The sequence below is a fragment of the Gadus macrocephalus genome, chromosome 8, assembly GCF_031168955.1.
Source record: "Gadus macrocephalus chromosome 8, ASM3116895v1".
NCBI lineage: Eukaryota > Metazoa > Chordata > Actinopteri > Gadiformes > Gadidae > Gadus > Gadus macrocephalus.
The window spans coordinates 7344483-7359804 of NC_082389.1; the positions used below are offsets into that span (position 1 = coordinate 7344483).

At 44.7% G+C, this 15322-nt stretch overlaps 2 protein-coding genes across 2 annotated transcripts; both read right to left on the minus strand.

Annotated features, from left to right (window-relative positions):
* Window positions 1-1215: 1215 nt before the first annotated feature.
* Window positions 1216-11125, minus strand: plk3 (polo-like kinase 3 (Drosophila)). The gene is made up of 15 exons (XM_060058505.1): window positions 10800-11125; window positions 9606-9713; window positions 9373-9489; window positions 8858-8987; window positions 8490-8577; window positions 8022-8117; window positions 7574-7772; window positions 6929-7055; window positions 6597-6712; window positions 5502-5622; window positions 5074-5157; window positions 4065-4227; window positions 3713-3842; window positions 3453-3566; window positions 1216-3305 (listed from the first exon to the last, which is right to left on the minus strand). The coding sequence occupies exons 1-15, from the start codon at window positions 11016-11018 to the stop codon at window positions 3108-3110; spliced, it is 2010 nt and encodes a 669-aa protein (XP_059914488.1). The 5' UTR covers window positions 11019-11125; the 3' UTR covers window positions 1216-3107.
* Window positions 11126-11709: 584 nt separating this feature from the next.
* Window positions 11710-15076, minus strand: cacybp (calcyclin binding protein). The gene is made up of 6 exons (XM_060058506.1): window positions 14913-15076; window positions 13877-14087; window positions 13682-13778; window positions 13476-13575; window positions 13119-13213; window positions 11710-12674 (listed from the first exon to the last, which is right to left on the minus strand). Exons 1-6 carry the CDS (start codon window positions 14928-14930, stop codon window positions 12512-12514), a joined length of 684 nt encoding a protein of 227 aa, XP_059914489.1. The 5' UTR covers window positions 14931-15076; the 3' UTR covers window positions 11710-12511.
* Between the last annotated feature and the right edge of the window lie 246 nt (window positions 15077-15322).

Genomic DNA, 15322 nt, shown 5'->3' on the forward strand with positions numbered 1-15322 from the left:
TTTTTCTTTTTTTAAACCTTTGCGGTCACATTTTGTGGGCTGAATTGCTACAAGATGTTCCCTATGATGATGTTCAGCAGAGTGAGGTACACTGTTAAAGGAATCACTAGGATTACCATATTGGTCACTCTTCAACCGTCATAAGACTCATTCTGTTCTTTTTTGTACCGCTGTATAAATGAATGACAAATCCCTGAGCAATTGCTTGTTTATATTCCTGCTTTGCACATTGCCTCCTAAAAAGGGAAACTCTTGAGATTTATTTTACAATTAAAGCTGTGGACTCAGCGCGTTCCTGTCCTCGGACTTCGAGCTGTCTGCTGATTCCCTGCTGTCGTCCTCGTTTCTACCGGGCAACGGGGAGAAGAGCAGAGACAGAACCTCCCCCTCGCCATTACCCCCTGCCTCTCACCCCACCTCTCCATCACCCTGTCAATCTCTACCCCTGCTTCCTCCCTCTCCATCACACCCCGCCACTCTCACAGCCTCAGCCTTCCCCTCTCTCCCACATTGAGATTTAATACAGTAGCAATTGCTCCTGCCAGTCAGGCTGGGCTTACCGACTGGTGGTGCTCCTATTGAGGCGGTGAATCACAATACAAGGCCGCCACACATTCAGGAGAGAATGATTGTCCTGCTGGCCAGTTAGATGACCCATTTTGCATGCAGTAAATACTATATTATGTACACACACTGACTTAATATGGATCATGAACGAGTTTGTTCATTGGGATTAAGTTCTCGATGTGCAGTTGACAAATTGATTGATCTGATTCACTCCTGTAACCCCCACAAATGGCCCACCTTTTCCTTTGATCGTTTAGGACCAAACATTGTGGGTTGGGGCCAGGACTCTGGTGCATCAATGGATACTGGAAAACCAGATGACTAAAACAAGGTTGAGGGACTACCTAAAATCAATAAGGGGATGGAAGTCAGGTGCCGGTCTGCTTCTGCTCAGCTACTTAATATGCATATCTAATCAAAAATTTAAATTACTTAATTTCTCGGGGCATCCAATTACCTTGAAATTAGAAAATGTGTCATGGTCCAAAGAAATAACAAGGTCCCATCACAAGTTACAAGACGCCAATGTGAGATGTTAGATTAGCATGCAGTGTCGGAGGGGCAGCCAAGACAAACTGAAGGAAAGTAACTGATGTACATGTAGGTTGCCATTTTGTTTCAGCGATAGGGCACAAGAGAGACAACCGATTTAAATTTTTCAATAAACTTTATTCTTATCCCATTTTCCCCCAATACAATACATAAAAAGGTGATCAAATTTGAACATTTGTCTTGTGTCATATCCACAACACATTCAATAAATAAAAAAACATGTATAAATAAAAATAAATAAACAAGACATTATGTGCCAAAAATAAAGATTCCTCTAAACTGGCAGATGGCTTTCACAATGTTTTTCTTAAAAAAAAAAAAATCAAAAAGATAATCTGCTTATACTTCCATTTAAGGTCACAGTTTAAGGATACAATGTAAACCAATTAGGGTTACAGTACGAGTACAATAGGTCATCGGCCGTCATCCCTCGATAGTAGATATTACTGGGTTCTACGTTTATGATACCAGTCGTTTTTCTAAAAGCTTATACCAGGTAGTGAGACTGTAGCGCTATTGGGCAACTCTATTTCCAAACCCAACTCCAAGTACAAAACGTATAGCAACTGCCTTCGAAATCTGGGACCGACTCTAGTTTGCATCCAGCACGACATTCGCACAAGGGCTGTTATTGCACTTCACAAACATCCCCCAAAAGGCACTTATCTCCCCCTCCCTCCCCAAAGCTAACCAGCAGTTGTGTTATTTTCTCAGCAGTCCATTCCGCATGTGGCACAGACATGGTTCACCAACTTGAAGCTAAAATTAAATTTAAATTAAAAGAAAGAGGGTTATTTTGGCATCTCTAGGTTTAAAAATTAATAAAAAAAAGAGTGAAGAAAATAAATATAAATGTTTAGCTTTTCAAAATTAAGATTTATATAAAAAGGAATTGATCTAGTGCAAAAATTGTGTGACTCCCATAGCCCCTTCTGTATGCGGTGTACTAACGTGATTTGAAAGAAAACGTGACCACAGAGCAAAAAGAGAATCCTTTACATTCTCTCACACCTATTGGCATCACCATAAAAAAATAATAAGGCTGGAAATGTTGCTTGTGCGAGTGAGATCCAAGACTGCCGTAAGCCAACGCTTCTAGTGGCTGGCTCAGGAGAGTGGGGGAAAAACTAGGGAATGAAACACAGATTTGTGTGCACCATGTTCCAGACCGTACAGACACCATCTGAGGGTGGGGGTGCCCTCTTGCTGCCCCCCCTCTTCCACACAGGTCCCAGGGAACCTCTTCACCCATGGGGGTCCCATCAGTTCACCGGTCCCCTTTGGAATAGCCGGGCGCCCGAAAGACACCGAAGCCGGTAGGCCCCTCTTTTGGCGTTTGCGAGTGTTTCGGATGCAATCTCGCTTTTCAATGGAGATCCGACATCGGGAGAGAGGGGGGGGGGGGGGGGCAACACTACTTACAGTAGATGGGTTGGCTGACAGAGCAGTCGTTTTCGACCCACGATGAGTGCTAGGGATTCGGGAAGGGGCATGGTTTAGTTTGGCCTCTGCCCAACAGGCAGCCTACTTGGTTCCAGGCAGACTAAAACTGAACCATATATAATGGTGGTTAGTCCCTTATAGTGTAGGCATCGAAAACTTCCAGGTGGAAAACTTCGAGGCTGAATAGGCACAAACCTCTCATTAGGGGGTTGCCAATTTATAAAAAAAATATAACTAAATAAAAACAGGCATCCACTTCCTGACTACAACTCCCAACATGCTCCCTCCAGGGAAAACAAGAACTTGACCCGCTTTCCAGGCACCAGTCCAGATGGAGCATATTGAGAGAAAAAAAAAGAAAAAAAACACACAGTTGAGGTTCCGATCCACTGCCTTTAGCAACAAAACCCCAAATAAACCCCCAGTCCCTTAAGAGGATCAGTACGTTGTTGGTGGGTTGGGGGGGGGGGGGGGGGGGGCAGAGGGGAACGCGTCTCCCAGGCATCCATAGTTCAGTGAGCCCGGTAGCAGCAGCGAGCAGCGGCTCAGGCGTCTGCGTGGTGCTGGAGCAGCTGCACCACGTAGCGGAGGCGGTGGCGCAGCTCTGCCGAGCAGCCCATCTCCGACAGCATGCTGAGGAGGTACGTGCAGGAGACGCGCTCGCGGCTGATGAAGGTGAGCAGGTAGGAGCCGTCCGCCGCCTTGCACAGGATCACCTTGGTGTGGTCCGTGTAGAAGTTCACCTGGTGAGGGGTGGGGAACGCTGGGTTATTAGTGGAGAGTTTGATGCAGGAGACACACATTTTTTTAGTTTGTAGTCTTTATAAAAAAAAAAAAATGTAAAAAAAAAAAATCTGAAAAATATTGTCGAGGGGTTTGTCGGTTCGAACCTGTAGGGTGCCGTTGTTGAAGAGCATGACCAGCGCGTGGTCCGTCTTCACCCACTGCAGCAGCAGCGGGGGTGGGCTAGAGGAGGCCTGGTCCTCACAGTGCAGGTCTCCGCCCTGGGGTGGGGGCAACATCAGCTTACGTTACATCACTGCAGTGTTTTCCCCGTGTTTTGAAGGTCAAAGTCGGTCTCTCTAGAAAACCCACTCAAGTCAATTTTAAACTGTAAAGTGTGCGAAAAAAGCACTCCAGTCGGCCTCACCTCCATCAGGTTCTGCTCCATGTAGTTGGCCATGAGCTCCACGATCTGCTTCTGGCTGTGGAGCTGCTCGGGCAGAGCGCTGGTCTGGAAGGTGAAGTGTTTGTTGTTGGTCAAACAGTAGTGGATAGTGCTGTTCAGAAAGAAAACAAACCGCCGTTAGTTCCGCCACAACATACAAGTCTCCAGGGCCAAATCCAAAATGGCTGTTTTACTTATTCTCTCCCCCCCCCCCCCCCCACCTGAATAGAGCCATTGTGCAGGTGGACAGCTGCAGCGGTCTACAGACTACTTTTGTTAAACCAACGCCCTTAGGTCATCGACAAACACGGCGACGATAAGAGTAGACCCTTACTTGCGCTGGTCACAGAGGCTAAAGTGGGTTCCTTCGTTGAAGAGCACGCCAATGCTATGGTTGGACAGCTGGTAGCCAAAGCCGTATTTGTTTGAGTAATCGACCCATTTGGTCACCCACAAGAAGGGTTCGGGTCTGGACAGACACGGGGGGTTTCTTGTCGCTGGGGAGGAGATTAATAGGAGAGGGGAGGAGGGGGAGGGGGAGAGGGAGACAACAATGGAAGGTTAGAACACGCCATGCGCAATGTGATTACAATGTAGTAAGGGGAGATCGGGTCAGTTAATTTGGAACATTAAGGAAAATAAATGGTATGTAAAAAAAGGACGATTTGAAGGAGTCATCCCACTCGTGACTCAACACGAGTTAAGAGACGGGGGGGGGGGGGGGAAACGGACCTAATTCAAAAATAAATTAAATGTATCCCCAAGCAAAGGAAACGAAAAACACTGGGCACCGGGGCAGAGTAAAACGCTGACAATGGCTGTTTGTTATTTAGTGTAACTATGACATTTAACACCCCCTTTTACTTCACTTGCAAAGCCACTCCCTATGCCATTTGTATCCCGGACTACTGGAGAGACGCTTTTGATTCCACTTTCAATGCGTTACTCTAAAAGCCAGTCTCACTTGTGTAGCCCTGTTTTAGAATGTTGCAATCTCCCGTCCCTGGAGAGAACGCAATTACATAACCAAACTTTTCGCCGGAGAAGGAAGAAACGCATCAAGACAGAAAAAAAAGACTCCCATCTGCAGTAAATCTATGAGAACCATTTTAAGCAGCATCAGCAAGGCCCCCGAAGAATGTGTGTGTACCAATAGAAGAGTGGTTGAATACTCTACTTGGTCAGGTTCAGAGATAGTAAATGCATTTATGAGATGTATATTTGTAATTGCTGTGGCTTTTTTTTTTTTTTTTTTTTTTTTTTTTTTTTTATAAATTGCATGTGGTTGCAGTGCGTGCTTCGATTCTGCAATGCTGGTAGGAAGAGTGGGGGACTTGGCCTACCTGCGGGCATGGCTGACAGGCATGTGTTGAGGATTTTAGCTGCCGATTCAGCAACAGCTGCAGGGGTGGAGCCATCCTCACACGCTGAAAGGAGAGCAAGGGGAAAGGAAGTCAGAAATGTTTTTTTTTTTTATTTCAAGTTGCCTTTGTGATACTAGCTAGGCAATGCAAGCTAGTGACCTGGTATAGGAACATGGAATGACAGCAACAATCAAAAGGAGGAACAAAAAGCCATTTGTCAAAGACATGAGCCATCCGCCAACACACAAGCAATTTTTACTCAAACAAAGTCATGGAACAAATGTAATAATCCATAAGCGGCTTATCAAACCCTTCCAAAGTAGAACGGCAACCATTTCAGAAGCAAACCTATGGAATGAACCCATGAGCAAATGGCATGCATTTTCTACAGCGCTGCTTTAACCTACGTTCTGCGCTGCTGGCCATGGTGCCCTTGAAGGAGCGCGAGACAGACTTCCTGGACTCCTCCTCAGCCGGTGTGGGCTCCAGGGGCAACGAGCTCACCAGCTGACCGGCAGGAGAGGCCACCTGGCACACAAACACAATGCAGGTTGACAACATGCTGACGGGGGGCAAAGACAACCTGTTTTTCGGGTCATGTGTTTACACTCAAGATAATGATTTGAAGAGAAGGGTCCACATCAAATCAATAAATGGAAGGGAGACTTCCTGATCGATTTACTTAATGGGATAATTGGGGAAGAAAACCAACTTAAACTGCCGTAATGGAATCACAAGAGCGCTATAAATAGCCTCCCAGACAAGGGTGACAAGACACTGCCAGCTGCCATCTTGGCTGGCCTGACGCTTAATTAAAAAAATAAAAACATAAGTGCCATGATTCAGCAATACTGGATCTTTTTTTTTTTGCTGGAAAAATAAAGTAGGTCAGCTAGCCGTCAACACCCAGGTACTTTTTCACTTTATTTGTCTAGTAGCCAAAATAAACAAATGCCAAGAACAGCATATGCTTATTACACTGCAGCTTAAAAACAAGGCATCTTGCAACTAAAAGCTCTCCAGAGAACAAACTACACATTATTTATCCGCAATTTCCCCAGAAGGATGAATAAAGTATTTCTTATTGGGAGACATTTTTTGTTCTTCCCATTGGTTCAATTTACTGGAAGCCAAGTGTCATTATCAAACGCCTTTATAATTTTGATTCAGTACAAGTCTAGTTACATAACATTTTTATACTAATTAAAAAAACGCTTCACGACTTTATTTCACACTATTTCCCAGAAAGACTGCAGAGCGTGAGCGAAAAGGCAGAGTGAAGGTGTTAATCAAGAGGCTGTGCTGTAACCTTTGAAGTAACACATCTCCCGGTTTCAGAAGGGATGTGCGTGCGTCTGCCAACGCAAACACATCAGGTACTCTGCCTTCAGCATGCAACGAACAAACGGCCAAACCAGTCGCCATGGAGCATAAAACCAACACCACTTTCAAATAAGCGTCTACCGCTTAAAAATATAATGGCAGCAAAATAAGGTCATTACCTCGTTCGCTCCGACTGTTTTGTAGCTGATCTGTCGACTGATCGAACATTTTACAATCCCCGACACCAGCCTGGAGAGATCCTTCTCGTCCTTGTCGTCGCATGGAATCTTCTCCGCTGTTGAATGAATCCAAATCAATCAATCCACTAGAACGACGGGATCATAAACTACAACATTAACGTTCAATGTTGGCATTATCCTTTTTAAATGTAGCTTACAGACCGTATTGAATGTCATGATGCATTTACAATCTTGGCGAGTCCACCAAAATAACACAAACGGGGGGTGGGGGGGGATGGGGCGTTGACTCTGCAACACAAGTTGGCCCTCACCTTTGGCTTTTTTCTTGCCGAAGAAACTCTTTGCCATCTTGGTGAAGAATTTCTTGGCCGGGCTGGGCGGATGGAGCTCAGGCACCATGACACAGCTGCTGGCGGGGAGCTTGTCTGGAGTGAAACCCTGCAAACAGAGGGGACAGAATGGAGTCAGCGACCAAGCACCAAGACAAACAACCCGGGACAGGGAGAGGGAGACGGGTCGCTCTGCGTTATAAATGATAAATGATCACGATCTTCTAGAAGGAAGTCTACAGCTGGGAGGTTAAGACACAAACGTTCTCCAGGGTCTGCTGCTCCCATTCGGAAAACAAGGGCTTTCCGCAATTACTAAATAAATACTGCTCAAGTCGGAGAGGCCTGGTGGAATCGTTTCCAATTGCTAAATTCTTGAAGCTCACAGCATCAAAGTTAGTCCCGTCTGAAGAAAATACCAGGACTTGTTTATCATCCCACCGATACTCTGCATATTTGGATTAAACTATGCTAGTCAACAGTTGGGTTAGAATGGGCCAAAATTAGCGCGAGGAATCATTCACAGGCTACTAGCCAAAACGCTCACCGCAAACTAACCGAATATAGCCTGTAGAAATTCCTTTCTGGTGGTACAGAGAAAACACAAAGGGCACATTTTTTGCATACTTTGGTGAAGAATTCGTGGCCGAGGATTTGGTCCAGGTTCAGCCGGTTGCCGGGGACCTTCTGCAGCACGCTGCTGATGAGCTTCTGTGCGGCCGGAGAGAGGTTGGAGGGCAGGTTGTAGCGGACCTCCTTTATGCACTTATAGGTCTCCTTCAGGTCCAGCGTCTCAAAGGGAGGGTTGCCGCACATCAGCGTGTACCTGGCCGGGGGAAATAACAATTCTGTTAGTTCAGCAAACATTGCATTTGCTCAACTGAACTAAACATTTAGGAAAAAAATATAAATACTGAAATCAATGGATATTTTTAATAATATTTAGGTTTTTTGTAGCTTCTTAAAAAAAAAAAAGTAAGCAAATTAACAGTCAAGTAGCACAAGTGCTCAGAGAACAAAAACACGCACACAAAGAAGCAGTGTGTCCTCACACAGTAAATAACCAGAGACTCACATCACGCAGCCCAGCGACCAGACGTCAGACTCTGTGCCGTGTCCTTGTCGATTGAGGACCTCGGGTGCCAAGTAGTTGGGCGTTCCACAGATGGTCCTGGGACACAAAAGCAAAACTCTGTTTTGTCTGGTCATTGTTTGTACTGGATGAACTTTGGGGGAGGGACAAACCCACACACACACCTGTGGTGAGAAATAAGTTCCTCAAGGCTTACAAAATGAAAGAAAGGAATTCTATTGAGTGTGTGGATCGTGTGTCTGTTCACTGGGAATAACACTAGGGTACATTTTACTAATAGCTTAGTAAATATTGACTCACAGATATAGTTTAGATAATGAACTTGAAGTTTTTCATGCTCATGCTTTAACATATGGAAGCTTCAAACTGGAATCGTGTAGTTTGACAATGGGTATTTTTATACACATTGCATACTCGTACATTACAACAGATTTCCCGAACATAACTCACTTTTTCCTCATTTCCACAGTCTCCAGTTTAGCTGCCAGGCCAAAATCTCCCAGCCGCAGTTCCATGTTCTCATTGATAAAGAAGTTGCCTGGAACAAGGGGAACAAAGCCATGCGTCCAGTCAGCATTCTGCACAGGTAGCGCATAACGAAGCCCCCCGGCCTACATTCAGGGCTGCCTTTACAACGCGCAACACAACGCGACATGGATTACACCACACACATTCCCCGCTAAATCAATTAAACACAACGAGCATCCCACATAAACTACTTACTGCTCACTTTAAGGGAAACTCGCCATTTAGAGCGTGTCCCCCCCGCCATGACGGAGGCCCGTGACCCCCGTAGTAGCGTTACGCGGGCTACATACCTAGTTTGAGGTCTCGATGGAGGATGCCTCTGTTGTGGAGGTACTTTAGGCCCGATATGATCTGCCGTAGATAGTAGCGCACCTCTGGCTCCGTCAGTGTGTGCCTTGCCTTCCAGATGTGCGCCAAGGACTGTGGAGAGACACGGATAGGGTGTAATGAACGTGGGGTCACACCTCCACCCATGGAGACACACAGCCATCGCCCCTTCCCTTGGCATGAACCAGGCCGCTGGCATACACAACACGCTCACTTCCATGGGGCAGTTTCGAAAGGCATGCTGATGAATTGCTGAGGGGAGAGTGGGTATAGGACTTAAGTGAAATCAATCCTGTATTGGCGGACGGCCAGGGAAAGACTGAGGTATGCTTTGGGTGGTGGTGGTGGAGGGGTACTCTTGCTGGCACAGTGCGGAAATTAATCATTGGCATTATTCAGTGAGAATCAAACAAACCACGGGATAAAGGCTGTTCGGAGATGGAAAGGGGCTCCATAGCCGACCGCACACGGAACCCACCTTTCGACTGCAGAGCTCCAGGAAGATGTAAATGTTCTCTTGGTCCTCGAAGTGATGGGAGAACTTCACCACGTGCTTATGCGACAGGGTTTTGTGGAGCTCAATCTCATTCGTGATCTGTTGGCGCAACACCATAGCATTGGGATTCGAATGAGTGATACAAAATGGAAGTAGGGGGCCTCTCCAGCACCAAATATTTGCGTAGTTTAAGCATTGAAAAATGAAGAGCGTACCTTGTCTCTCTGGTGTGGTTTGGAGACCCGACTCTGTGGAATCACCTTCACTGCATACATTTTGTTGCTCGTCAGGTCAGTCATCTCATAGCATCGTGCAAACCCACCCTGGGCCAGACAAAAAAAAAAAGACAGCCACGAACGGTCAGATTGGAAAGCAGCAGGTTGGAAATATGCAATGACCCCCACTAGCATGGCTTTGTCTGGATCGATAGCTGACAACAACAACCAACATGATTAAAGCTCAATGGTGATGACATCGTCTTCCTGCAAGGCCCGACACTAAACACAAGACGGTTCGAAACAAAGGGATTCCTATCTATCGATAGACAGCCCATTGAAGACAACTCACCTAAACGGCAGATATGACAAACGTTTAGGTGAGTCCAACATGACTGTTGGAATCACGTGCAGACACATTAACTGAAGCAGACAGTAATTGCGGAAGGACCACCGTGCGTTATCCTTAGTCATCGACAGTTAAATGTCTGATTAAGACTCTAGGAGGACCTATGGGGGGGGGGGGGGGGGGGGGTGTAGCAGACGGATTTACTGCATTCATTAACCGTGAAATTGACAAGAGATTCTAAGCTATGCGGCAGGGAACAGAACAGACTTGGCCGGCTGCCCGACGGAGCGCATCGGTGTCGAGCAACACGTTGGTAACAGTTGCTCCATCATCGCGCATCGCAATTTCATCCTGTAAATAATTCAAACAATATCGCGATTCTTCGCATTTCTCGGTTAGACAGGATGACGCTGTGGGAGGGGATGGCAAAATCAATCGTTTTTTATACAATGGCTTTTCGATGGGTCGGCCTACGTGTGAGGGGCTATCATTAAAATCCCATTCGTTAGATACTAGCAGACCAGGGCATTGGGTCCCTACATTTACGCGAACGGCGGGCACACCTTGAGCTTGATTCATTCAGCAGTGACGCGCGGAGCGGTGGAAGTGTTTGGTCATGTCCAACACGAGGTCGTTCCCCGGTCTAAAGATCACGGCTCTGGGGTACAACTATTTGTGATCCAATTGACGTCGTTCATTCATGTACGTTATCCATAGTCGTTCAAATGCCATTGACACGACTCGTCATTAAATGACAGCCTCATCCAACAATCCAATCGTCTTAATATATGTCGACAAAATAGGGTTACTGATATCAAAATCAAAATTAGGAAAATTAAGACTACCTTCCCCAGGAGCTTTCCTTTACTGTAGGATCTGCCCGTCTTTGGATCAGTCACCACCGGAGCGAGCTCGGGTTTGATCTGCTCGGTTTTATTCCTGTTGGGTTTCATCCTGGGAGCAGCTGGTTGTGGTGGTCCATGTTCCGGACAAGGTTTCAGTAAATCTGGATTCATGGCGTGGCACGAAAGGCGCTGAGCAGCGCTGAAACAACCGGTATCCATGTAGCGCAATTAGGAAATACTTATGTCCAAATATCCTTTTCAATTGTCCGCTCTGCAAATCACGCGTTGGTGGCAATCAACTCCAGTCCATCTGACTTGCCTGGGCAGAACGCTCTGGCGGATATATCAACTGGGAGCTGACGTCAGAGAGAGGGGCGGGTAAAAAGGTGGTGCACTTTTGGAGAAAGTCGTGGCGATTTGTCCAGACATATTCCCGAAGAAACAGCTGTGCAAACCCAACGCACCGCCTTCCCCCTCCAAGCTTGACTTAAAATTATGAATGAACCTTAACAAAGAGATAAAAGCATCGGACTTACTGCGGGATAGTCATTTAGCAGGCCTGGACGATTATAAATGATTCTAGCAACCGTATAAGCCCGCCGGAATGACAATTACTTATGTTTGCAATAAAGTTTGAGACACGAAGAGGGTATGATATTCAAATATGCTATATTTTTTCATAGAAAATCCATTATACCACAGAACTACACTAAAATCGATTACGCATGAGGTTACACATACGTATTGGTGCGCTCATCATAGTACGTAAGTCACTGTTGCCCCCTGGTGGACGTTATGAGGAAAAATATGCATTCAGATCTGAAATAATCAGACATCATCTTACCAAATAAGAACTAAATCACATTAATGGCCAGCAATTAGACAGAAGTCAACATAAAAAAGCCAGATATTAGAATATGGTGCATTGTTATTTTAATAGTAGCCAAATCATTTATGGAATGCCACAGTTTTATAAACACCATCACATTTCAACAGATTCAAGTAGGATTTCATCAAGTTCACCTCAATACAAAAGGTAGTACTTGTGAATCAAGCAGTATATGAGCATTCATTTGCATTAAGCCAAGAGAGGACTGGTTTGAAGGAATGATAAGGGACTGGCACATACAGCGAATGAAAGGTTACTATGGATCACTACAAGGCCAATGTCCGGATTCAACTTGGTCAGAATGACAGCAGGTCAACTTTGACAAACATTAAAATGTCTGACATTTAATTGTATACATTTCTGGTCATGTTATTTATCAGGAAGATTGAATCATGATACATAACGGATGTATGTATGGATTTCACACGTTTTCCTTATCTTGGGATATGTGCTGTTCACTGGAATGAATTCTTCATAGCAATGTCATCACTAACATATTTGCATCCCTGTTTTCATTACTATGAGATAAAACGTACAGTTGGAATAAGCCATGCTACCATTTATGGACCACATCAATGATGCCACACAGAGAGATGCGAACGCAGACCCAGCCTCAACCCAAATCAAAAACATCACAGTTTCATGTAAAAAAATAAAATAAAAATAAAACAAAATGCAATCGTCGACACATGCATCCGAATCTCAAACGACAGCCATTCCAGCTTCCGACCTTACAGGTCCATCATGACCCCTTGTGTGACATGTCGCGTTGCCGTGGAGACCCAGGGAAAGGGAGGGAGGGAGGGAGCAAGAAGAGCGCAGCTCAGAGGTCCATCATGTCTTCTCCTTTGAGCTTCTTCTCCTGGGACTCGGACCAGGCCTTGTTGATGGTCCTCTTCATCTCGTCGTCCCCGTCGGAGTAGATCTTCTTCAGCATGCTCATCAGCCCATCGCTGGGGTCGGCGGTCTCGTTCGGGGCAGGCTTGCTGTTGGAAGAGGAGGGGAGGCGGGTTAGTAGAGGCTACGGTGTGTGTGTGTGTGTGTGTGTGGGCCGGTGTTTGGTTGTCAATACGGTAAAGGACTGCAGGACGCTAGGGGCTAAACGGGGCCAATAAGGATAAATGTTTCCATGGTAGCACAGGCCACATCCACCTGAAGATTAGACCCAACTTCTCTAGTGACAATTAATGTGCTGGTAATGGATGTAGCTGGCTGGTAGCCTACATTATTAGCCCAGAAATCGTTTCAAAGGGTACAAAAATAAGCATAACACTTGTCTTAAACCACCCGTGTCTAAAGACCAACTGTATAAAAGGTTATTTCTCAAATGCACAATTACCATAATCCACTAAAGACACATTCAACTTAACAATGACAGTTCAATTATTTGGCTATAGTGTATTACATAAATACAGTAATGATCAGCTTACTCCTTGTCTTTACTCTGCTTCTCAATCTGTGTTAGACACTCCCATTTCTTCGATGTCTGTTTCCTGCACATGATGAGTAGCATGTCCGTCTTTATCTGTTGGGATAATAAATCAATTATTAGTAATAAATTAAATAATGACATTACAGGCAGTTACGGAAAGAAAGCATTGAAATTCCACTGTATAATAGATAAGTGGTGTCAAGATGAAAACAACAGATACAATGCCAAAACAATAGACACAATGCCACCCAGTGGACAAAGTATGACTTGCATTTGACCAATGCCAAACCCAAATGATAAACAACCTTTATCTAAAATAACCTTTACAGACTAATTTCGAAGGGCTCGTAGTCACCTTTTTACAGCTCTCCCCTGCATCGATGGGGCTCAGTAAATTTAGAATGGTCATCTGATGATTCTTTCCATCCAGATCTTTGACCAGAACAGAGAATGACCTGTAGAAAATCAAAAAGATAAAAAGCGAAAGATGCTTCAGCTTTTTGAAGAGACTCCTTTAAATCTGCAAAAAAAAGTGCAAAGACCAATTTTTTCTCAACATACCTTTCTTTAAATTCAACCCCCACATTTTCTGCTGGAATTGTGTGTACACCCTTCAATGTGAGGTAAATCTTGACAAATTTATCAGACTGGTCCCACCCTGAAATGAGAAGACAGACAATGAAAATGACTTTTAGTCTCAGGGCAACCCTTGGAATTAAAAGTCCAATGCAAGTCCAAAGAGTGAAAATGACACACCGTAGTTAGTGATTTTGACGGTGTATGCTGCTTTGGTGGCAGCTGTGGGGTCTGCCACTCTCCTGGCTTGTTGCTCCTTCTGTTGACGTTTAGCTGTGATCTCCTTCTCCACCTTCTTTTGCTCCTCTTTCAGCAACTCCTGCACCCTCTTCCTCTCAGCCTTTGCAAGGAGAGACCCCAGCTCCTGCAAGTCTGCCTCCAGTTGGTTTATCTATATTGGGGTCAACAAGATACCAAACTTCATGACAACAGCACTGAAAAGACAACAGTCAGCATTGGCATTAACGTTGTTGGCAGGTGCGAGATTTCCCTAGTTAACTGATTAAATAAATTCACTGACAATACTGTTACCATACGCTCTGCATATGAATATATTATAAGAGGTACTCCTGATTTACCACTTGCATAATCATGTGCATCATAAGACCACACAAGTTAAAAAAAATCGTTTATCTTGTTTAAATAAAACAATTATCATAATTACGGATCATTATCATCAGCAACCAAGGTAAAACAATTTCACTGGTTACCTTAAAATAAAGATTATGAACGGTATAATATAATATATAATTTAAAGCACTTAAAAGAGTAAAGAGTATAAAAATTGTATAGTACAGTACTATGGAATAACCAAATACCAATACCAATGGCTTTGATGCTTCGTGTTGGAGTGTGTCTAATTATCGAGCTTATAGCTCCAGAAATATCGGAGTGGGGTAGCAGGATATTCTAGTTAGTGTGCCGCCAATTATTCCAAAGAGTCAAACTGCATGTTAACCACCAATATAAAAAAAAATAACAACAGTTTCGGACATGCAATAAGGATATCAATTAAAATCCCAATCAGTTGAACGATAACGAAGATCAACCTCACTTTCGATCCGAGTGAGATCAAATATGACAATTGTATATGTGTGTCGGTCGCTATCAATGTGCTAGCTACCGACCGCTGTACTGCGTCGTACAATACTTCCACAAGGAATCACTGTTCAGTTTCTCTATCCACATATTAAGGAGGTATAACAACCAAAGGTACCTGTTCGGTAAGGTCCATTGCGGTTTTGTTGTGATGTCCTGTGAAGCTAAACTTTCCTTTTACACTTTTCTGCAGTAACCTTCCCGATAGCCAAATCTACTAGCCTGGGAGTTACATGAAATTACGTCCGACCGACTCCGATTTTATTTAGTTCCGCATGTACTTGAACCTCAGCACACTAATAAAGTTAGACGCATGCAAAATCACAGAGACTGAAAGAGACACAGAGAGACAGACAGAGAGAGAGAGAGACTGAGAGAGCAACCACCACCACATGAAGAAACCTAGACTGCTTGGTTAAAAAGAGTGGAAAAGAGTTAGTGCACCTCTATCGAGCCTGCTGGTGCTGACGCTGACTAACACACATCAACCTGAGCTAACACGTGAATCAGTGCATCTCGGTCGAACCT

Bases quoted from the DNA above. Each gene is read 5' to 3' on its own strand.
- cacybp (XM_060058506.1), bottom strand. The intron at 13,576-13,681 runs GTATGTTGAGAA...GATTTTCTACAG, and splicing joins GGGGTTGAATTTAAAGAAAG to GTCATTCTCTGTTCTGGTCA. The intron at 13,214-13,475 runs GTGACTACGAGC...TTATCCCAACAG, and splicing joins CAGGGGAGAGCTGTAAAAAG to ATAAAGACGGACATGCTACT.
- plk3 (XM_060058505.1), bottom strand. From the start codon at position 11,018: ATGGATACCGGTTGTTTCAGCGCTGCTCAGCGCCTTTCGTGCCACGCC. The intron at 8,578-8,857 runs GTATGTAGCCCG...CCCTTGTTCCAG, and splicing joins CCATCGAGACCTCAAACTAG to GCAACTTCTTTATCAATGAG. The intron at 6,713-6,928 runs GTGAGGGCCAAC...TTCATTCAACAG, and splicing joins CGGCAAGAAAAAAGCCAAAG to CGGAGAAGATTCCATGCGAC.